Below are 23,025 nucleotides of genomic sequence, written 5' to 3' on the forward strand. Positions count from 1 at the left end.
GCAATTATGCAAGCAAAGTTGCTGCGAGTACTAAAAAGAATGTTCTTAATTTCCGCTGACAGCTTTCATCCTTTCATTCGTTAGCGCGTGGAAGTGGTGATTTTTTCTTCCATCGCACAATACGGGGGATTAAATTTACCCATCGTTAGATGTAGAAAGTGAAGAAAAGAAACTTCTACTTGCAAAAGGAAAAAAAAATGTATGAAAGACCTAGGAACAGTTTGGGTTCGTTGTTTGCAAGCTTTTGTTGGATTAATTATTGCAATTCTGTGCTGTTTGGTGCTCCTCATCCCGCTTTTTCCCTTTATTTCTTTTGCTTTTGTATGTGCGTTCGCTTTTGTACCGTTGGCGGTTTTAATGGCGGTACGATTAAATGATAACTAAAATTTTAATCAGCTTATCCTGGGCCCGGGATGCGAAACGCTTTTCCCCACTGTCGCGGTGGGCCCATACACGGGTTCAGAGAGGTAGGCTCGGTGAAGCGGGAAAGCAGACTGCTGACACTGACAACTTAACGTGCTTATGCCAGCTGATCACTGGTACCGGCGCGATGGTGGATTTGTGCAAATTGAAACCGAACTTTGGGCACAACTATTTTAATTAAACGGGGCAACTGTTTGGCAGTAAAGTTTTCCGAATTGAATTCCACTTTCGAAATGGAACGGCCAAAACCCCCGAAGCATTTGCGTGAAGTGATATCGTGTGTACGGTCATATTTAACCGGAGAGCGAATAGGCATACTGCGATAAATGAGTTGAAGCATTCGAGTATGTGGGTGAGTGTTGATGGTAGCGTGAAAGACTGGGCGTCTCCATGGTAACACAGTCCACTCATTCCTTGGCAGTTTTCGGGGTGTGTTTCGTTTACTTTGGTAGATTGGATTTGTTTGCAGGCAAACATCCATCTGCCTTGGGCTTAGTTTTAATTTCTGTATGATTTTCTTGGCCATTTGCAAACTATGCAAACATTTACGATCAACTTAAGTAGATTATTTGCTTCGCAACGATACGTTTTTTTGACGTTTTGTCTTTTCTTGCATTGAATTTGCATTGTAGAATATGTTCATTGATTACTATTGGCGCCAAAAGTTATGCAATATGATGAGCAATGAATAATAGAAATTAGTAATTTATACCACATGTTTTTATAATCTAGAGTTTCTTGTGGTATATTATTTAACGAAGTGATAGTACAGTCGTTGGTGCTAAATTCGATCTTAATGTGTGCGTCAATTTTTATCTCGTAGTCAACAGTTTTTGACAGTAGACATCAATTTTTGTCTCGTGGTCACTCATTTTTGACAGTCGGCATGCTTTTTTGTCCCATAGTCATCAATTTTTGTCTCAAGTTGTGAAATACTCCATGTAAGAAGAAAGCTTGAATGATTACCTCACATGTATGGAATATTTAATGGAATAAAATTAATAAAATACCAAAAACAACTAATGTTGATGTTATGTTTAATTCAGCATACATTAATTCAATTGAAATTTAAATTGATTCACTGAAAGATTGATTGAAAAAAAAATGATTGCAAGGCTATTTCAGTACCGGAATATTACCGATAAAACTCAATGTTTTTGCATACTTAAAATTAAATACTTTTTCACAATAAGTTAAATTTTATTTATCATTAAAACAAAAAGCAGTACATTTCGCTAGATATTGTGTACATACACAAATGCATGAACGACCATAACAATTCGTGACTAAGAGACAAACATTTGTTGGCTACGAGACAAAAATTAATCTCTACTGTCAAAAACTGTTGACTACGAGACAAAATTTAGCGGCAACGACTGAAAGTAAAGCATTTGTTTATTTTTTCGTTATAACGGTCAGGCCTCGACTCATTTCATCTCATAGCCGGATGGTCAGCTCTTGCGTACCGGATGAGATTTTTTCCTTAATGAGAGATAGATAAATATTTGTTTCGCATAAGAAAAAAGCGTTTCTACTGTTTTGTTTAATTCTTCTTCGGTTTGCCGATTTTGTTTTTATATCAACAAATTTTATACTAACATTTTTCCAACTGAAATTTAATTTATGTCTACTTTACTCAATTCATATTTTTTGACAAACGTCGAAATATCAAAATTTATTCCAAATGCGTTTGATAGCAATTGAACGATTTCGATATCGATATTAAAATCAACAAATACACAAAACATTGTGCACGTGCGCGTGGGCTTTCAAGCACTATAATTAAACCAGACGCTCCCATGAAATATGGTTCTTGATTCTCGGAAACAATAATTCCGGCCGACGAAATTGAAAACCTTTCGTAACACGACAATGGAAGCAATAAGTTATCTCGCAGACGGGTGTCTAGGGTTACCCCACAACCGATGGATGATTTAAGTGGTACAATATTTCCCAAACCGCCATGCCTGGTGCCCGGTCCGAAAAGGGAACTCGCTCGCAATGAATTCGCTGGAAAAAGGCACTTAAAATTTACCCAACTTACCAATCGAACGTCGACGAAATGGAGGCGTTTCGATTTGTGCCGTAAACAATATCGTTATATCGGTTGTTCGATACAAGTTCGTTACGGTAGGTTCGCAACGATGGTGGGTTAGTAACCGGCAGGGTCTTAATCGGTCACTTTCGGGGGCTTTTTTCTCCCCCCCCCCCCCCCCCCCCCTCCGTTGTTAGGTGGAATGGGTGAGTCCGCTGTGAGTCTAACTTTTCGACGGTAAAGTTTTTTGACCGTGCCGCGTCCGTACCGTCTTGAGTTGATGGACATTAATTAGTACAAGTATTGTGCAGATAATCGCACGGAAAACGATGAAGGCACTAACTTGAAGCTGATTAAATTACCTTTCGCAGACTTTTCCAACTCGTCGGCGTGATGGTGGCAAGGCGGCGCACGATGGAATGATTTATGATGATTTGAGCTATTTACCGGCGTGAAAGTGGTTTTGAAATAGCACAGGAATTCACTTTCATTCAAAGTTCATTAGCTGTGTTTAACGCATTTTGTTTAGCTACTTGCTAGAGTTCAATTCAAATTCAAAAAGTTGAACTAAAAATAAATTTCTTTTTAAGGAAATAGCTTAACATTTTATAAACCTCAGTATACAAACACCAGCTGTAAATTAACATTCTTCCACGCTAAACTTTGTTGTGAAAGGAACAATGAGACAACCATCAATCGTAAATTGGTTGCTCTGCGGGATCAGCATCACCAGCAAACGTTCTCGGAACGAGGAAATGCCGGTGTTATCGAGGGCATCCGTTTTTTGGTACAGAACTCATCACAGAATTGACTCCGACTAATCTTTGGCGCGGATCATTGAGCATAAAATTCGGTGGATAAAATCAGGGTTTTGCTGACGTTGAAATTTGTATTGGGCAAGCGGAAGAACGAAAACAAAACAAAACAAAACAAAAAACACAAGAGAAAGCATCTCCCATAAAACGAGGTAGGCTAGAATTTTGCCATGGTAACGATTGCTTGGAATTTGCTTATCATCTCCAAAAAGGGATGTATTTCTTTGTGTGTTTCATCAAGCTACCAGCGCCACTGACACCGAGTTGAAAAGGTTAAGTGCGTGCTGTTTCGATGGTGCGCCAGTATCCAAGCAAGTTGATTAAATACAGCATCGGGATGTAAGCAGAAGAAAGTGTTGGAGAGCACTCCATAATCTTCACTGTTCCTGGGGTTTTTCCACTATTGTTCCCGCGGCCATCATCTGTCATTGTGGCCAGAGCGCAACCGGAAACCCTCCTGGTACCCTTTTTGCAGCGACAGGTACACAAAGCAAGTTGATTTGCATACTAATTAGAAAGTTCGCCGAGCCGCGGTACGGTTTTCCCCTGTTTTATCGCACCCGGTGGGTGTACTCGGGGAGCAGGTGCCAAGCAGCGCAAAGATGAATCTCTCCCGGGATTATGGTAAGAATATTTCACGTTCGATCTTGCGCTATTCAGCCTTTCCGGCCGTCCGACAACCTGGGATGAGATGAAACATCTTAACCGACATTCCATCCGTTCCATCAACAACGAACCATGCCGAGGAAGGTACATTTCTTGTCAAAGTGGAGTTCTAGTTTGGAGTTGTGTGCAATTCCTGCCTACATTCCAACAAGTCCATGCACAGTAATACTTACGTAGTACATTAACGGTGTGAGTGGATTGCACGTTTTCGGGCAGTTGCATATTAACGCCATGGCAAATGGCAATCAGCGAACGTTTGTTGGCTTCCACCGTGGCTGTTATGTTGGAGGTAGTAACCCATCCTCCTGAAAATAATAAAATAACTCATAAGAATTTTTCCCCAACGGGTGATTGATGGATATTGTTTTTTCTACAAATTTTGCTTCGCATTCCGTGCCATACCTTCCGGGCTTGGAACAACTTTCGCCGAAGCGTTTGCCACCTGCTTTCCATTGACAACCCATTTGATGTCCGCTGCCGGATTCGATGCCGTTGTCTGGCACTGGAGAGTCACACTATCGCCTATCCGCGCCTCGGACGGTCCGGAAACGATCACTTGTGTCGGAGCAACTGCAATGAGAGCGTGAGTTTCATGAATTTCATGAGCGTACGTTGCGCATATTGTCCCACCCTTCGAAACACATGCCACTTACACAACACATTAAGCGTAACCTCCGCTTTAAGTATCTTGGTCGCCATTATGTTGTTCGCTTCGCAACGCAACCGTGCCTTGTTGTCAGTTGCTTCCGCGACGAAGGAGTAAATGTTTTCCGACAGTCGATCGGTCGTCCGGTATGCCATGCGGGCCTGATTACCATTCTTGTACCAGATCAGTTGGGCCGGTGGGTTACCACCTCGGCTACGGCACACCAGCTTCACGTGCTGCCCTTTACGCACCGCTTCGCTCGGTGAGTATCCATCGATGTACGGTGCTCCGGGAGGGTCTAAGGGATAAGAGCAGGAAACAATGGTTGGTTAAAACGAATACTCTTTGATGTTGTTTGAAGTTTATTATTGTTTAAAAAGGTTAAGGTAAAACATTTCATACCCTGTCATAATAGGAATTAAATAAAAAAATAAATAAAAAAATGTCATACAAAAATTAAGCCCAAAAATTACTAAAATAATTACAAAAAATAATTAAGCCCGAATACATCCTTCGACGCGGTATGAACGCTTGAAGTGAGTTGGGCAACTGGACACGGGAATATCGGTCGAGACTGTTACGCTTGTTTTTAGAATGGCTTGCAATGTCCAAAAGAGAATTGTACAATTGTCAAAAAATTAAATGTATAAAATCTAATAAAAGAATATTCCAATAAAATTCAAATAAACCATTTTTAAGTTCTGGCCAAAGTGTGGGAAAAATATTTCAGAGTACTTTTCATATTCCTTACAAGTCGAGAGCTTGTCGAGGGAGAAATCGTAACACCTGTCATTAAAAAGAATCCTGACAGTAAAAATTTATATCACTACTATAAACTACATTGCTTATTTATTAATTTCCTTTTAATTTAAGTAGATTGGCCAGATCGTTTTTCTTATAACTAATTGTAACGCATCTCTATGGAGCTGTTCATATGAGTTTGGATACATTTCTTTCTCGAACAGTGAAAGGCCACCTAATCCCAAATTTCAATTAGACTCGATGTTTGCCGTGTGTTACAGAACAATCGTCTCCCAATTAACCCTCGCAATTAGAACGAGTGGGTAAGGACTTTATTCTGATTTTTTGTTCAAACATAAGTTGTGCTATAACAACCATCATAATTTTATGTTTTTGATGCTTTTAAAATATTAATATATGTGGGAATGAACAAAGAAGCGACCCACGGAAGTGTGGAAGAGTAATGGAAGGAGAGAAACGGAAATTGATAGAAAGAGTAAGAGATAAGGAAGAAAGGTTAATAAGTGACGCGCGGCGTCACGAAGAAAGGATTCGCAAACTGACGATCAAAGTGGAAGGAACTGTATACGAATTATCATTTTTACAATCATTCTTAATAAATCAATTTTCTCACATATTATAATAAATCAATTCTCACATGTTAAGATATATTAAATATTATCAAATAATATTAAATATTAGATATTATTGAGCACTCATTGAGCAGCATAATTAGCTAAGCTGCATAATTAAATATTAGCTATTATTGAGCAGCATCTATATAATTGAGCACTTAATTACTGAACATTTTTATTTTTATATTTCATTTAACAATTAATCTACTAAAAATTATTTGTTACAGTTGTTAGTTACGACTCTGATACTTCACAAAACTAATGTCAGGACGTATGGTCATTAGCTGCCGGTCCTATTGTAAGTAGAGAAATTTGAACAACGAATATTCAAAGCTACGAAGTTACTAAGAAAGACCCATGAAGCTGTATTCCCCGTTTCGTATCCTTCCAAAGAAGCAGATAAGCGTTACAGAGCGTTACGCTTGTATTTTGAAAATATTAATTCTGCTCCATTTTTCGGCATGTGTAGCTGCGCCCACATAATTAATTGTTTGTTTATCGCCTTTTCATTGCATAGCAGCTCATTTTTTTCTCTCACACTGGCAAAACATTTTCCCATTGCAGCACGCCCTCGCTGTTAGTAACCGCTCGGTGGGAAATCATTTCCGAACGCACGCGGAAAATTGGTTTCCTCATCATTATTCGTACTTTTATCCATAATTTTGCAGGACTGTCGTGTGTGTGTGTGTGGCGTCGCCCCACATATCGGCCAGCGAGCAAAAGCGAATGGTGGTAAAATTAATTTTCTTATCACTTTATGTGTTGTTCAGCTTTTTCGCAACAAATTTACATCCACCCCGTTCCATTAGGTCTGTGGGTGTGAGTGTAGCAATGTATGGTTGTGTGGGTGCCCTTAGCAAGAAGTATTTTCTTGCACGTGTATAATGAAACCAACACCCCTCCCCTTTGCTACCACCGACCGGGTTGCTTTGTTAAGAAACAGCCGCACGATAAACGTCCTGCAATAACCGACACCCATTCGTTCAGGACAAACTTCGACAACTTGTCTTCGGTGCGCATAAATAATGCCAGAAATGCTAATTTTCTTAGATAATGTGCCCCGGCCCGGTCCCGGTGCGCCATTATATTACGTGTGCACGAAGTGCAGGTGAGTGGCAGTGGCGATAAGTAGATTGAATTTTAATGCCAACATTGTCGTCATTTTGCCCGTGCACACCACCGGAGTGCGCTATCGCTAATGTGCATTTTTCCACCAAAGCTTTGGGGGTTTTGGTACGCTGCCGATACCGCGCCTAGGTGGCATACACTAGCGATAAGATGTGGTTTGGCTTTCACCGTCTTCCAGCGTTGGGTTTTGCTTAAGCGCCTTGCTTGTCGAGCCGAATGGAGTCACGAACCGTTGTAGATCTTGTTTTATGAGCAAAGTGAAAAAAAGCACACACACATATAAATAGAAAGCCCAAAATGTGTTTTAAATTTGTATCCTCCTTTATATATGGGTTAACGCAACCGGCACTGTTACCGCAAGCGGGAACATGATGGAAAATCGAAATGGATGTATATTGGATTTTTGCACCACCCCCCAAATAAAAAAAAAATAACCCCCCCCCCATCCCCCCTTCCCACCTTCCTGTCACGGTTCTAATCCGTTAAATGTGATGTCATTTCCTGTGATGTCATATGCAGCAACCGGAGCACCATCCCGCATGCTAATCCTTTGAGTGCATCTCGGAAAATGCATCCCTGCATTCGCTGCTGCGCTTGCAATGGTGGCGTGTGGTTGGGTTGTGTATCACTACGTGTGTGTGGGTGTTTGTGTGCCCCGTTTGCTGTTAATGCAAACAGGAATAAATATTCAGGCTGCATGTTTGTGCGGTGCATGCGTTCCAGGAACGGGAACGTGTGCTTGACACGGGATTTTGCCGCCGTCGCGGAAGGATAAAGTGGAACTAACGATGTAAGAAAACAAAAATAAATTAAAGCTTCAAGAAAGCAGATAAGAAAGTGGGTGCTAAACTTGTATGATATTGCCGTTTCGGCCCGGGCGGTTTATTTTTCGTTGTGAAATATTGTTTGTGTGAAACATTAAAAAAAAGTTTTGATGTAAATTAAGTTTCACGAGCTGTTTTTAAAATTATCAGTAAGCATAATGGATAATTAATAAATCAATTTATAGTTAAAATAAATAATATGATTAATTCCGCATAGTAAATGTTAAGGATTGAAGCATAGGCCATAGACGTTAGAATTATAGCAACCCGCAAAGGGCAATGTATGCGTATGAATAAAGTCAGTAGCAATCGGAAAGCCAAACGGTGAACACCTGTTTTAAAAGCAAATTTCGCGTACAGTAAATACTAAGTTGGATTTACTTAACACACCATTAAGAACTCTCTTCCCTATACAAAAATGTTCAATGCTTTAACGAGTTTTTTTAAACAACTTTCTCGCTTCTCTCAATTTTAAAATATAATAAGGGGGTTGTGACTAAATTTACTTGTATTTGACGAAGGCTTTTGTTTTTTTCGTCTTAATTCAATTTTTCAATTGCATTTTCTAACTATTTTATTAATCCGATTATGGCATGTACCGTGTATCTTGGGTGCTACCTGTACAGAAGCGTGAATATTTAAGCGTGAATTTAATATTGGTTTGACAAATTATAATAAATTTAAATTAGTCGACAAATAAAACAAAAAAAAATGGGGGCTAATAATTCAGTATTAAATAATTTAAGTAATAATTTTGTATTTGGTAGCGGCATCGGTCTTCACACGACAGGACCGGTTCGAAATCTCATTCACGCTGAACTGAACATCAAAATAAGCTATGGATGGTTTTAGGTATTTTGAATCTTTAGGTATCTTGGGATTGCAGCAAGGTCGAGTAATCTTAGGAAAGAGGTCGAGTAATATAGAGCAATTTGACAAATATCCAAAAGTTCGTTATACGTGATTTGACGTTTGGACGCCCTTTTCCATTCAAATGTTTTGTGTATAGTTGTGTTGATTAGCCCGGTCATAGCAACAACATTTTTATTCTAAAAAGTTGGTTGGAAATTTGTGTCGCTGTTTTTAGATTTTAGTCCGGAATAAGATCTGCAGATTTTATTGGCGATTTGTGTTAGGTATGATTCAAGGCAGGTGAGAAGACAAAGAATCGGATTTTGTAAAGCGATCATTTGGCAACGAGTAGGTAAGGCTCTTCACATATGAAGCTCCTCCCTCATATGTCCCAGTTCACAGTACGGCGTGAAAGTCTGGTATGATCAACCCTTGGTATCAGAACACTGATAGGTGATGACCACTCACCACTTTATAAAACCATCAACAGTTTGCTGTTTTAACTAAAGGAAATAAAAACGAAGGAAAACTTTAACGACCAAGCTAATTGTGAAACTTTGCGATATAGTAAACAAGTAGGCTAGACGCAAGGAAAAAGTGTCACTAATACCACAATAAGAGAGTGTGTGAGTGAGCATATTATGCATCTTACACGGGCGACTAAACGTCAAATGAAATCCAAAATGGCGAACCCCTATATTGGCTATTATTTGCTCTCCATCCTACACAGACCTTGGATTGCAGTGTCAAAAAAGTAGAAAAAGACGACGAAGAAGAATAAGAAGAAATCGAATAAGAAGAAATAGAGAAGGAAAAACTATAAAGCGAAAAAGAAAATTGCCATTAAAAGGAAATTACTTAAATGTTTTTTTTTATCTTTAGAGCCCAAATTCCCTTGTGCAATAAACAACGATTGTTATGATTATAAATACACAAAACGATTGTCTCACTAACACTATTTTCAAATAATTTTATAAAAGTTAGACAGGTTTTGTGTAGATTTTGTACAATTGCACCAAACATTAAAAACATCATTTTCAAAATGTTAAATTAAATGCCAAATTAAATTTTAATGTCAATTAAAAAGAAAATCTCCCTCCCACCCTTCTGGGGGTATTTATCTCCCGTAAGCAGGTTGACGAACGCTGCAAACTGTCAGCTGAATAAATGAATAATAAATGGGCGCCTGCTTTGTCGCCTGTGTCGAAAACGCCAAGCAAAACGCCTAGCCAAGACGCCTAGCCAACTTCAAAGTCAGTCAGTGAAGTTTAAATCAAAAGACTTGCAAAACTTGGTTGCGCGAGCGGATGGAAAAACCGTGCCGTTCGTACGTATGCACCAAACAGTGGGGTTTCCCGGGTTTGCGCGCCTTAATTATATTAGCTCATTTGCATCGCGATCCATCCATCGGCGGGGGTAGGTATGACAAAGTGATCTTTCGTGTGTGTTTTTTTTTTGTTTGACTCTGCAGAAACTTTACTGCACGACGGCTAATTATTTGTCTATGCATATTCTTTTCCATCTGTCCCGAAGAATCAAATGTCCCGACAATTCTGCAGTACTACTGTGTGAGTGTGTGTTTGGCGGTGTTATGTGCACGATTATGGAAATTGCATTACTTGTATGAACTTCTGCCCTACTTTGCGTGCGTGTTACAAGAAGAAAGTTTCACTCGCAAGCAGCAAAGAACCTCTCCACCATATTGTTCCATTCGGTTGGGATTTTACGTTGATCTTGAATGATTGTTATCCTCAGCCCGAAATTAAATTGATGGCAACGTGCGAGCGAGGATCGCTTTCCCGCTTTGCCGAAACAATGTGAACTTTGTTTTATGAAAAGTCTTGCTGTTTTTTTTTTGCTACCAAACCCCTTAAAAAGCACCATCCAAAGATCATCCATGCTAGAAGGTGGCAAGATGGCCGTTTTTTTCTTCTCGTTTTGTTCTGTTTCACTTCATTCCACATTTGTAAATGTCTGAAATGTTGGAAAGTGGAGCAAACGGTGCTTCGCTCACAAAGGACCGGGGGGTTTTCGCAGCTCGAGGCAGCTGTCGGTTGTTTATTTTTATTTAATATTTACTTATTACATTCTCCACCATCATTTTAACTGCTTTTTGCACCCCCCGGTGCTGCCTTCGTTCGGTGGTGTTCATGGGAGCGTGTGTGTGTTCATGAGGTTCGTCCTTACTTTCTTCACCCTTGCCTGCTCTAGCGGGGTGCTCTTACTGATTCCTGAAATCATATCCTTCGCTTCAGCTGCAACGACCGTGGCACACAATTCTGTAGTAACGCTTCTGGGTTTTTTTGCCATTTCCCCCGTTTGGTTCTTATTGCTTACAGTTGGCATTTCTCAGTTGTTGTTGTGCTGTTTGATGCAGCATTTCCCACAGACACTCACTTTTACCCTTCGTGATGCCATGCCATACCGAGGTGCTCTGTGTGTGTGTGTGTTAATGTGCTGTTGAGCCAGAAGAAAAGCAGCGTTAGAAGAAAAATGTTAACGAAACAACGACATACCCAGCCCCCCCCCCCCCCCCCCCCCCCCCCCCCTTCCCGGTTCGGTGGCTTTGTTTGGAGCAAATACACCGCGAGCGCGCGCGAGGAAAAGTGCCCGATGGGTGCTTCGAAATGAAAAGTTATTTTCCTGCTTTGTAATGGAAGCGCACAAACGGGCGCACATTTTCTTCGCCGAGGGTTTGGGGGGTTTTGTCCTCTACCGGGCACCCCACGGTACCTCGGTTCATCGCGTGACTCGCTGACGACGACAGGCGTTAGAATTCTCTTCTCGCCGGGCAAACAAAAACGATGACAGCAGGCACGCAACACGGACAACTCTCCCCTCCTCCTCTTCCAACCCCAGTGAAGGGAAGCGGAAGCGGAAGTTGAGGGTGGAAAGTTTTCGGTTTTTGGTTCCTTCCGGTTGACGAAGCTGCTGCTCGTGTGCTTTTTGCTGTGTGCTACTGCTGCCGTTCGGGTTTATTGCTGTGCTGTGCAATTTTTTTTTAAAAAAGCAAGCGAAGTCCACGCGCAAAGACTGCGAAACAGTCGAACAGGGGACGTCGTTGTCGCACGTAAGGCAACCTTCAATTGATTGAGAAATCATAGACTAGCGCGTCCGGCCCGGGTTTCAATTGGCCCCCAGTGGTGGGAGGTGATGAAAATCAGCACCACCGGACAAAGGCACGGGGGTTGGAACCGTACCCCCGACCACTGTTGGCCGTAAAGGTACGTGACTAGCAGCTCATTGCCGGGCGCCAATCAGCGTTACTCGGTGCCGGGTGCCGGAGGATCGGATGGCCACCCGCGTAAGTAGCCATTAGTACACCGGCGGCGTTGCTGGCAAATTATAGCAGAGGGAATGGCAGCCGCGGATGTACCGAGGATTGAAGTTCGATTGAGGTTGAAGTGGTATCCGGGGCAGGGTACTTACAGAGCACTGACAGCTGTACGGTGGCCTGCATTGGACGGTCTTCCGGGATTGCCGGGTGTCGGGCTTGGCACGTGTAGTCGATGTAGTCATCTTCCGCGGTCGGCTGCAGGCGCAGCTTGGACGTTACGGTGTACCGTCGATCTTCCGTTTCCGTGGTCTTCGTGTCGATGGTATCTAGAGTGGGGCAGAAAATAAAAGAAGAAAGATACGCACATGGCATGAGATGGATGCTATCGATGTAAAGTTTCACTCCCTCAACGAGCGATAATTACAATTGCTTCGCGAACAATTAATCAAATCAATAGTTTTATTTCATCTCTCTTTTTCTGGGTGTAAGCACAGTACACACTTAAGTTATTGAATACTGTTCGTATGAATGTTTTCTTAGTAAATTTAAAAGATTAAGATTAAGAAAAGATTAAGATTAAGAAAATTATTGCATTACATAATTTTTATTTTATTATAATGGTTTTTTGTCGTTCTATCAGCATTCGAAAATAAATATATTAAAAATATTGATCCTTTATCCTTGCGCTTCTGTTTATTTTAAATTTTCCTGTAATGTTTTGTGCCAATTTCCAAAGTACATTATTAATTAGGGCTCATTCAATTATTACATTCAACCCCCTTCCATTAATTACGTAACATTTCGTTGACAAGTGGGGTGGGGGCTTTATTTAATATGAAATTGTCTATGTAGTTATATCGTATTTCGATTAATGTCAAAAGAATCCAACATACTGGCTAACAAATTTACTACTCATGGCATGCTGATTTGGTTAATCGTTGCTAATAATTTTAAGTAGTTTTAGAACATTTTTCAATCTGTACACAGCATAATAATGCATAATCATTCAGCTACGATTATGCATACGATACTTCATTAACAATGTTTGTTTTCAGACTGTCCGTATCTTTCAACAATTTAATTGGTATCATTTACACATACCAAGTTAACTAAACCATGGTTGGATAGGTTCTCTGGATAAAGATATCAATTTCCGGAAGACGCTTCGTATACAAGTACAGATTCCAAACGAAGGATTCATTCGCTAATCGTCCATTTAAAAAAGCTTGAGAAGCGCGTTTGATAGTTTACATTACATAGTACCATGGCGAATCGATGTAATCTATTAAGAAAAAGAATTCGTACGTAAATTATTTATCAGTACTTCTCCTTTCTTATTTATCTAGCAACCTTTTATTTGCTTAGTTGTCTTCTGTTCATTCTCATTATTCATTTACTTTTTGACTAACTTTTTTTCATAAAACACAGATTTAATGGATCTAAAAAACTGGCGAAAGTGTAAATACATGTGTTGTGTACAAGTAGATTTAGTGAATAATTTTCAGTTGAACGAAGCTGGGGTTATATAGAACTTAGATAGTTCTAGTCATCAGACAGATCATCATCAACGTACGCCTGTGAGACATGGACTTTGTCCAAAACCGACGAAACTCTCTTATCCGAGTTCGAGAGGAAGATGCTCGGAAGGTTTTTTGGCCCCGTATGCTTGAAAGAACAATGGAGCCGCTACAATGATGAGCTCTATGAGTTGTACGGCGAACCTACCGCCGTACAGCGGATTAGCTCCGGTGGGCTGGTCATGTCATGAAAATGACACCGGACGACCCTGTCCAAAAAGCCGTTTTAGGTAGTCCTCATGGACAGAGGAGGCTTGGTAGGCCCAAATAAGGATAGAGGGATGCCGTTGATGGGTCCACCAGACCAACCGGGATTATGGATTGGCTAACCACGGCGCTCGACCGTAGGTGGTTTAGAGGACCCATGCAACAGGGCAAGACCGCGAAGCGTCTGATAATTCAAAGCTCAAACCTATTTTTATCATTCAACACCCAATGGAACATCAGAAATTTAGAGTCTCAATAAAAAAATGATTTTTGTTGAGAACAAACGGTTCAATTAAATTGATAAGTATCGTACAATTTAGCACCATTAAAATCAATTATTGTAGTATGTAATTGTAAAATAAATCGCATCAATGCTGACTTTAAGCACGGCTATACAAGCATCGATCATGATGCCGCACGTTATAGTTGTCAAAAGTTGATTATTGCATCGTGAATGAGCACTAAATGCTGTTCAATAATAAAATAATGTATGATTGTATGCAGTTCGTTTCGACAAAGGATAACTTAAATGCATTATTCTGAGACTGTTTGGAGCTCTTCAAGCTAATTGCAAATTTTATGAGTTAACAATGCTTGATCCACTACTGCACACCGGAATCCAAAATCACCATGTGAGTGGAAATCAGTAGTTATTAATTGTTTGAAATGGGTATCAGAAGATACCAAGAACCTTGAGCTTAAAACAATCGACAAACAGATAGATGACACGAAGTGTGTATAAAAATCCCTCAAATAAGTTAATTTTTCATGATAATAATCAAATACTGTGACGCTATCAAATACCCTCTCCGTTATGTAACAAATCGTAACGCTTGTACTAATCCTCCCTCCCCTACTCTATTAGCGTTACGTAATTATTGAATGGGCCCTTATGGTTTTTATGCCTTCTAAAACAACCATAACAGAATAATAATGGCCATATTATCCCAACGAATAAAAGCATTCCACCGGCAACAAGCAGAAAAACCGTTCCCGGCTGGACGCAATCGTTTGGCCGATGTTTAAGACATAATATTTGGATAAGAAATTGTGTGAAAGTTAAACTAAACGCTCCAGACGTTATAACACACACAATGTGCGAGGCTGCCGTCGGTGGTCGTCTTTTAAAATTCCGGTTTTCAATTATTGTGTGTATCCTCTTGGGCGGGTGGGGTGGACCCATCAGATCAGAATCATCGAATTATCCAACAGATCGTGATTGTTTCGAAATTGAACAAGAACGTCCCCGTACCCCGTGCTGTACACTCCAGTTTAGGGGCACAATTGCAACGTTTATTCCTTGAGCATGGTTCGAGTTGACTGTTGAGCTTCCACTGCCTGGTGCTCTCTGACCATCATCACCAGTAGCTACATTGATCGTTCGTAATGTGTGCTGCGTATTAGAACAATGTTGTTACAGCACTGAAAAAGCTTCGACATCGAATGTGTGAGCGTGTGTGTGTGCTGTTCGGAAAAAGAAAAACTTACTTTTCTCTCTTACAGTTATTGATTTTTATTGTCTGTCAGGCGACTGCAACATTGTTGGCCATGCAGCATCCCTCAGCCAACAATGCCGGTGTGTTCGATCGAGCAGCAACCGAAGTACGTAGGAGGGCTTTTGTCGTGGGTCGTCCTTCTCGTTACTGTATTATCATTGTTTAACGAACGTTACCGTCAACTGGAGACCTTTTGGACCGCACCGCCTCAAGATGGGGCCCGGGCGAGTGCGGCACGTTGAAGCTGCAAGCCGAGCAGAATCACTGATAAAAAGCTCATTTTCCTTATCCCCAATCTCGGTACGATGCAGTTCGAGACTGGCCGTCCTGTCGTCATGACGGCAGCACACGCTCATACCGCCGTTGTTCGCCGTACCAGATGCGTCCCGGGGTCTCGGTTGCTTGGGTTCATCAAACGTTCGCATTTCCCTCTCCCACCGTTACCAGATGGTGATAATTTTAAGTGCTGTTTATTTTAGAATCCTCCGCTTTCGGGCCCAAGGGAGGCGTAATAGTGTGCTTGTACTACCAGTATAATATTGCTACAGCTGGCCAGCCCCGGACTCGGGAGGATGTTTCCATCATTCGACACAAAATTCCCGGTTTTTCAATCCCCGGGACGGAGCAGGGCGTGAACAGGGACCGGTTGATACATGTGCAAAAAGGAGGATAATAGAACGATGATACATGTCGATCACGTTTCCAAGTTTTATGTTTACCTATGTAACAAATGCTCCAGTCCGTGCCATATCGGTCAGTGCCGGGGTTTCGGCTTTTGCTTTTGCGAAACGTTACACACAGCAGGGAACGCTGGGGGGGAAAAAATCCACACCACAGCTATTCGGGATGCGAAGAGCGAGATTTGCCAAAGGTATGAATGACGATGCATTATGAATGCTTTTGAAAAATGTTTTGCTATTCCTTGCGGCAACGGTGCAGTATCGGTGAGCAGAAACCATTCGGGGAATAAAGACAATACCGAATTGAGTCGGTACGTTTCGGAGCTATCAATTGTTTCAAATAATTCCCATTCGCTAATATTGGGCGGAGATGTGTGTTTAGTACTGTGTATGACTTTAAATTTGCAACAAAATATTCTTTAAATGTGATTATTAACAGTTAAAAAATACATCTGGGTTCCTTCGCAGTACTAACAATAAGCATCAGTAACGAAAGTAACGCAAGTAATATAATGATTTACAAATCAGTTACTAATTGACAAATATTCCTATTTTTGGTCCTTCGAATTCTTTATTGAGTAGAAATGAGGTTTAATTCTGCAAGCGCATTTAAAACCATTTATAATACAAGCTAAAGCCTCTCGACGTTTAGTTTGTTGCTGTATATGTTGTGCTTACTATAGAAGTAAGGAAAATTTATACTTTAATAGTACGTTTACTGTACAGGTAAACAACTCAAGGTAATAAAATCAGCTAATAATAACCAATATGCGTAAAATTTTGCAACACATGCATAGCGGGTTTTGAATGTAGAAGACATCAAATTTAAAAGAAAAAATATGATTCCATAAATCTCATTTACTAAAGATGCTTTGAGACTATTTGAGCTCTTTGAACTTATTTTAAATTATTCGTTTAAAGTAATAGAATGTCAGAAAATAGATTTTTTCATGTGTTACTTATGTGTAGTATTTTAGTACCATCATTAAGTGACAACCTGAACAATTGATCGCTTAAAACAACTACCGAGGAAAGCAATGGCGTATCTGGCCACCATGTACAATGGATTAGATTTAAACCTGGCTACTTTCCTAGTAACTGGAAAATAGCTAAAGAAGTTATTGCAATCCCAAAATCCCCATCCAACCCAAGCAGAGAGCTATAGTTCTATCAACCTGCTAAGCTGCCTTGGCAAAGTAGATGCTAAATGCATTGAGGTCCAGATGAGAATGCACTCCTCGATAAGTAAAAATCATCCCAAGTTCGGTACAGTTCGGTTTTCAATCCTATTTATCCACAACACACACATCAGTTGCATAGATTAACTAAATACATAATAGAAAACAGATTTCAACAGGTCTCATCTTATTAAACAGCGAAAAAGTATCCTCATTGCACGAAAAATGTAAAATGCCACTCATTATGCAACATCTTGAAAATATTTAGACTACCTACCATGTACCAAAATGCCAATAAAATCCATTATTCAGATCAATCTCTCAGGAAGGAAATGGTAAGTTGCCTTAACAATTACCAGTGTTCAAAATAATCAGATTAAGAAATAAGATTTAGACCTAGTCAACACGATCACTTAATTCAGGGTAGGAAGCTTAATGTAACAGACTTATAATACTTTAGATATAAGCTAAGACTGCTAAGGTACATTTTTTTCTCTCCAACTTGTTGTTGGGTTTTTGTTTGTAAAATATTTCCCACCCATAATTTTACTGAACGCCTTACAGGTAAAGCAATATTTATTAAACATCAGAATACGAGCGAAGATATTTAGTTTGCGAGGAAAGATGCAAAAATTGAACCCGTTCTATGACTTCTTTATAACATACTATTGTAAAAAATATATTCATTGTCTTACTACTAGTACCAGTATTGGTAGACCATTGCAAATCCATTAACAATCATTGCACCAAGCAATAAGTGCAAAACTGTAAAAGTTAATATAACTTTTCGTTTGTGCATTTTTTACAAATTGCGATTGTGAAATTATCGGCACCTGACTTCTACTCTAATATTACTACTACTACTACTACTACTGCTACTGCTACTACTACTACCACTATTACTACTACTACTATTACTACTATTACTACTACTACTACTAAATTGCACCGATTCCCACTTGGAGCCAATCGCACTAAAGAGGAAGATGATGGTTTCGAGCCATGGAAGAAGCAAAACTTGTTAGAACATTGGTTTAAGGGGGGAAAAACTATATTTAGTAATCCTCTTGTAAACTTTAATCTACTTACCAAACTAGCAAAAGCAGTGAAACACCCACCAAGTGATGTGTTGCAAACACAATGTGAAATCGCACTTGCTTTTTCACGGCCCACAGTCCACGGTCGATAAATCAACGGGCACCGGTACCGTACTCAGCGTACCCGTTGATCGTGAACGTGGTAAGACTTGCGATAAATCTTTTGTAGAGTAGCAACTTTTCAAATTGACCATAAAAACCTCAAACCCTCGCGACCCGCTCTCCCACCGCCGGATGGGGACGGATGGAAACGAATGACAGCAGTGGCACGCCGGGCCAGTCAAACGTGACTCTCATCAATGAGCAATTAAAGCGAAAATGCCGCCTGCTGCGCGTTTGTTTCGCTGTGCGTTGCGTAGAAAAATGAAAAATGGAAGGACGCTGTGTGTGTGTGTGTTGGTAGGGGTGCCGTAAGGGAACGGAAGAAAGGTCATCAAAAATTACCTACCGGTACTGTCAACGGGTTGTCGGAACCAACCGAAACCCGGACTATTATCATAATTGCCTGAGCATTAAACATTTAGTACAAGAATGTAAATTAGATATAGGAAGGTCGAATGAAAGGGTGTATGTAGGGGGAGAAAAGGGGAGAGGGTGGAGGTGGGTTGTAAAATAAAAATCTTTACCATGATGACAAACTGATGAACGGTTCCGGACCGGTACGATGTAGTAAATTGTGCAAATTTTATTGATTTTCATCACTAGAATTTAATTAAGTTCCATAAAGATGGAGCACCGAACGAGTATACGAGAAACTTGTGCTACGATAGTGGATGGTACTAAGTTCGGTCAGCATAATGCTAAGCCGGAATGCAGCAGCCATTTTAAGTGTTGTTAATGGAAAATTCGTGAAATTAAATACAATTTCGTTTAATTCAAATGCTTCAAACTTTTGCAATGGTCGTATTTACATCTACAAACAGTGAACATGACTTCTTTACACGCTTTTCCGCTTACACGTCGGTAATACTCGGTCACCCGCATTGTCAATCGTAACAGTGAAGACCCAAACCATTTACAATTTTATTGTGCATTCCAGTGGGACCGTTCTTAATTTGTGTACGCTAGGCTGCGGGATGTACGTATAAACATGGAATGACATAGTCCATATTGCACAGTGGTAAAGTGGTGGACGTTTGTTTGAAAATGTCATTAGATTTGACAACGATGTAAATGTTTTGAAAATAAGATTTTTAACATGCAACAATTCCCAGTTGAGAATTTAATCCGGGTTGACAAAATGGTTGCTTTGTTTCCTTACACCAAGAATACTATTTAAAACTGTATTTGATGCTTATCGTTAGTTGGCTTATAGTAGTGTTATGCTTTGAGAGTCTTCTAAGAATAGATCATTTATTCAAATATTCAGTGACGAGTCATTCGATCCATGAGCCGAATCTGCATCCAAAAGGTTGATTTACAATATAAAAGTTCGAATGCTTGGGTTGCTTCGATTGCAGAATAATGTTCATTTCAGAAAGTACCAACATAACAAATACATTTCATAGCATAACATGAGAATCAGACAATCAATCATTATTCTTCAGCGGTTTATTAACATTTGAGAAGAACAATTCTTTTGAATAGAGATCGACAGTCATTCGCTCAGTTCGAACCCGAATCGGATTCATCCGACACTAACCTACACGTATCAATTTACTGCAGGTGGTAGCTGTTCAGGCCTTCTCACGATGGGAGAGGTGCTAAATAACGTCAAAAATGGTTAGGAATTTCAGCAACCAGATTTTTCATGGTTCAAGTGCCACAGAAAATGACTGAAATCCGCATGGACTTATGCAACTTATACTTAGTTTATCAAACGAATTTGCTTCAAACAGTCGTGGCTAATTTTTCTCATCTTGGTGAGGTGAGCTGTGAGTGAGCCAAGATTTAAGTGAAGTAGGCAAACCAGTTCCTCATTTCTCAGTCTGTGATGTGGTGACATTTTCACATTTTCACGACGCTCTATCGTGATCGGCCTAATTAAAGCTGATGTATAAGCTGATCATAATAAATGAGCTAATTCTTTATGTTAATATAAGTCAGTTGTGTCAGTTGTGAGTAAACGAATTTTGAGCAATTATTTTGGTGAGTAGTGTGATTGAAGCCCTCAATCATTTCAAGCATTTCCCCCCAGCCATCTTGTTGCAGTTGGGGTGTTGGTAGCAATCAAATTGAGTACTGTGTATTATGTGTTTACTGAGGTTTATTTGATTGATAAGTTGTATACCCATTTTTTACACTTTAATATTTGTGATTCCTACATCACCCACGTTTCATACAAATTCAACTAGAAAGCTAAAATATTTAATTTAAATCAAACAAACAATGGGGAATGTATAGGGTGTCCATCTAGTAGCCCGCACCGAACCCACCGTGCACTGATCGTTCCGGTCATCTTTCGGCGGAGGGCAACAACATGCCGGCAAAAAGCTACCCAAAAGTACCATCGCATGTATTGCGGGGAAGGGTTTCCCCCCCCCCCCCCCCCCTCGAGCGCCATGCTACGGTTTTGTGGGCGCACTGGAAGCTGTAGCATATTTATGACATAATTACTGTTCATTTTTATACCCATCCAGCTTTTGTCCGCTCCTGCGAAACGCTTTACTGCCCAGCGCCTGGCCGTGCGTAAGTGTGCGTTCCGGAAAAGTGGACATCTACCGGGGTGGGGGGAAATTAATTGAGCCCGGGGATTTTTCCACTTGACCGGTTTCGGTTGCGTCAGAAGTTTTTGGCCAGAACGTGCCACAGCTTGGCTTGGCCGCCTCGGATGTGACGAAACTTGTCATAATTTGTACTCATTATTTGCTCTGCGCCCCTGGGTAAGGGGCCACCATTTTCCCCGGTGCTTTTTTGTTCGCTTGGTCGGTGTCGTTCGGACCAAAGGCATGGCAATAGAATCACCCCGTTTACGAAGCGTTGTGACAAGACAACGCAAAAGTCCAGCATTGTGCCGTCTTGGCAGCAAAAACAGATTTATCGCCTATGCTCTGTATGCAAAGCGAGCACAAAAATGTCTTGCCTCAAGTTCGCCGAAAATAAAAGCTCCCAGGCTCAAAATGGTGTGCTCGCTCGTTTCTCTGTGTGTGTTTGTGTGTGCGGTTCGTTAGTCTTAATGTGCGGTTTTAACGGGGAGGACCAGGGCCACCAATCAGGCAGGAACGCAATTTGTAATACGCATAATGTGCCCGTACTTAAACGCTTTTATGACGAGCCAATCGACGAACCGCGTGGAGGAGGTCCGATATGTTAATTTAGGTGCCGAAGCACCTTGTGGTTTTGTTCACAACACAACAGTTCCGAATGGTTGGGAAGGTAATTAGAATCGGTCAGTGGATGCCCCCATGGCCGGTCTGATGGTACGAAATTGATTTATTCCCGTTTCGCAAAAAAGCCAGCACGGTGCGATGTGGCCGAATGTGTTTCGCAAGCTTATGGCCGGTTTTTGGTGGGTAGGTTCGTTTGGTAGGAATCGTTTGACCGATTCGCGAAATAAATCGATCCACGCTTAGCTTAGGTGCGCGGCCATGTAAATCATACGCGCGTAGCGCTTCCATGACGCTTCCCGGGGAGCTATCAAAATAATGTCTAACGCTGCGTGACCCCGGGTGTGTTCCCATCGCCCGCGGGGACCACACACCGGCGGTGTGATCGAATTGGGATGCAGTTGTTTCGCGCTTTCGCTATCTGAACCGTTCGATTATGCAGAAATGGCAGTGGTGGCGGTGGTGGTGGTTTCCAGTTGCCGAACGATGTCCGAACGGTGTGCGGTCGTTTGCGGTTGCATTCCCCGGCAGCTAAGCATCTAATTTTGTCTGGTGCGAATTAGTTCTCTGTTACCGATTCACCACTCACCATTAGTGGGTGTGGTGCACGGTTTGGTTTGGCGGTGACGGTGGTCGGTGGTGATCAACTGAGTTGCAAGCCCACACGGCTAATGGCACATGCAACCGGACATAAAAGTGACACTCACGGTGGAGTTGTTTTTTTTTTCTATTTGGTGCTGGTGGATAAGCATGCATTTGACGGAACTTAATTGGGACGATGGAATTACGGGGTTTGGTGCGTTTTATTGGACAAAAAAAAAATACATTTCGGTGCTTATCAATTGAATTGGCTTTACTCGGCTTTACATGTATTATAACTGTGCGCCGGAAATAGAGTACATAATTGTATAAAGTGGAACACACAATCAGCTTACCGCCAAGTAGCGTAATGGGGATGCATTATTTATTATTTTATTAGCTTGAGTAATGCATCGTAATGAATGATTTTTTATTTAAGTATAGATACTTTACGAGGTATACTATTATAGCGGATCACCAACATTTGCTTAAGTCGAATTCAAATTCAACTTATTTTGCCGTTTGCTTGAATTTTGGACAATAACCTCAGAGGGTTCCAAATCATATAAGGGATTGATTTCAATCGTTTGGAAGAATTTTATAATTCCTTGTATTCCTTGTAGCATCGCAAAAATTTTGCTAAAAATATTTGCCAAAAACGCTTGGAGCGCAATCGGTGAATTGTTTACATTGCAGCGACAAAATCAACACCTTGCAGAGAACTTTTAACGAATAAATTTCAACAGTCAGCTCGTTTACCTTAGAAGCTCCCTGAACAGCATCGCACCTTCGCATTCGAACTCATAAAATGAAGAGTGTTTGCTTTAATATTCAAAGTTGAGATTATTCACTTCTCCACAGAAAACACAGAAAGTTGAGCATAATTATGACTAGAAAGCTCAA

General features: G+C 40.8%; 1 protein-coding gene across 1 annotated transcript in view; it reads right to left on the reverse strand.

The window, feature by feature from the left end:
- The window catches only part of LOC128299474 (nephrin-like), a 292,126-nt gene that overhangs the window by 35,702 nt on the left and 233,399 nt on the right, over positions 1-23,025 (reverse strand). The window contains exons 6-9 of the mRNA XM_053035456.1: positions 12,195-12,368; positions 4,593-4,883; positions 4,342-4,509; positions 4,113-4,244 (exon numbers count right to left, since the gene is read on the reverse strand). Coding sequence (XP_052891416.1) covers positions 4,113-4,244; positions 4,342-4,509; positions 4,593-4,883; positions 12,195-12,368 — 765 coding nt within the window. The remainder of the gene's footprint in view (positions 1-4,112; positions 4,245-4,341; positions 4,510-4,592; positions 4,884-12,194; positions 12,369-23,025) is intronic.

Source organism: Anopheles moucheti, chromosome 2 (assembly GCF_943734755.1).
Source record: "Anopheles moucheti chromosome 2, idAnoMoucSN_F20_07, whole genome shotgun sequence".
Taxonomy (NCBI): domain Eukaryota; kingdom Metazoa; phylum Arthropoda; class Insecta; order Diptera; family Culicidae; genus Anopheles; species Anopheles moucheti.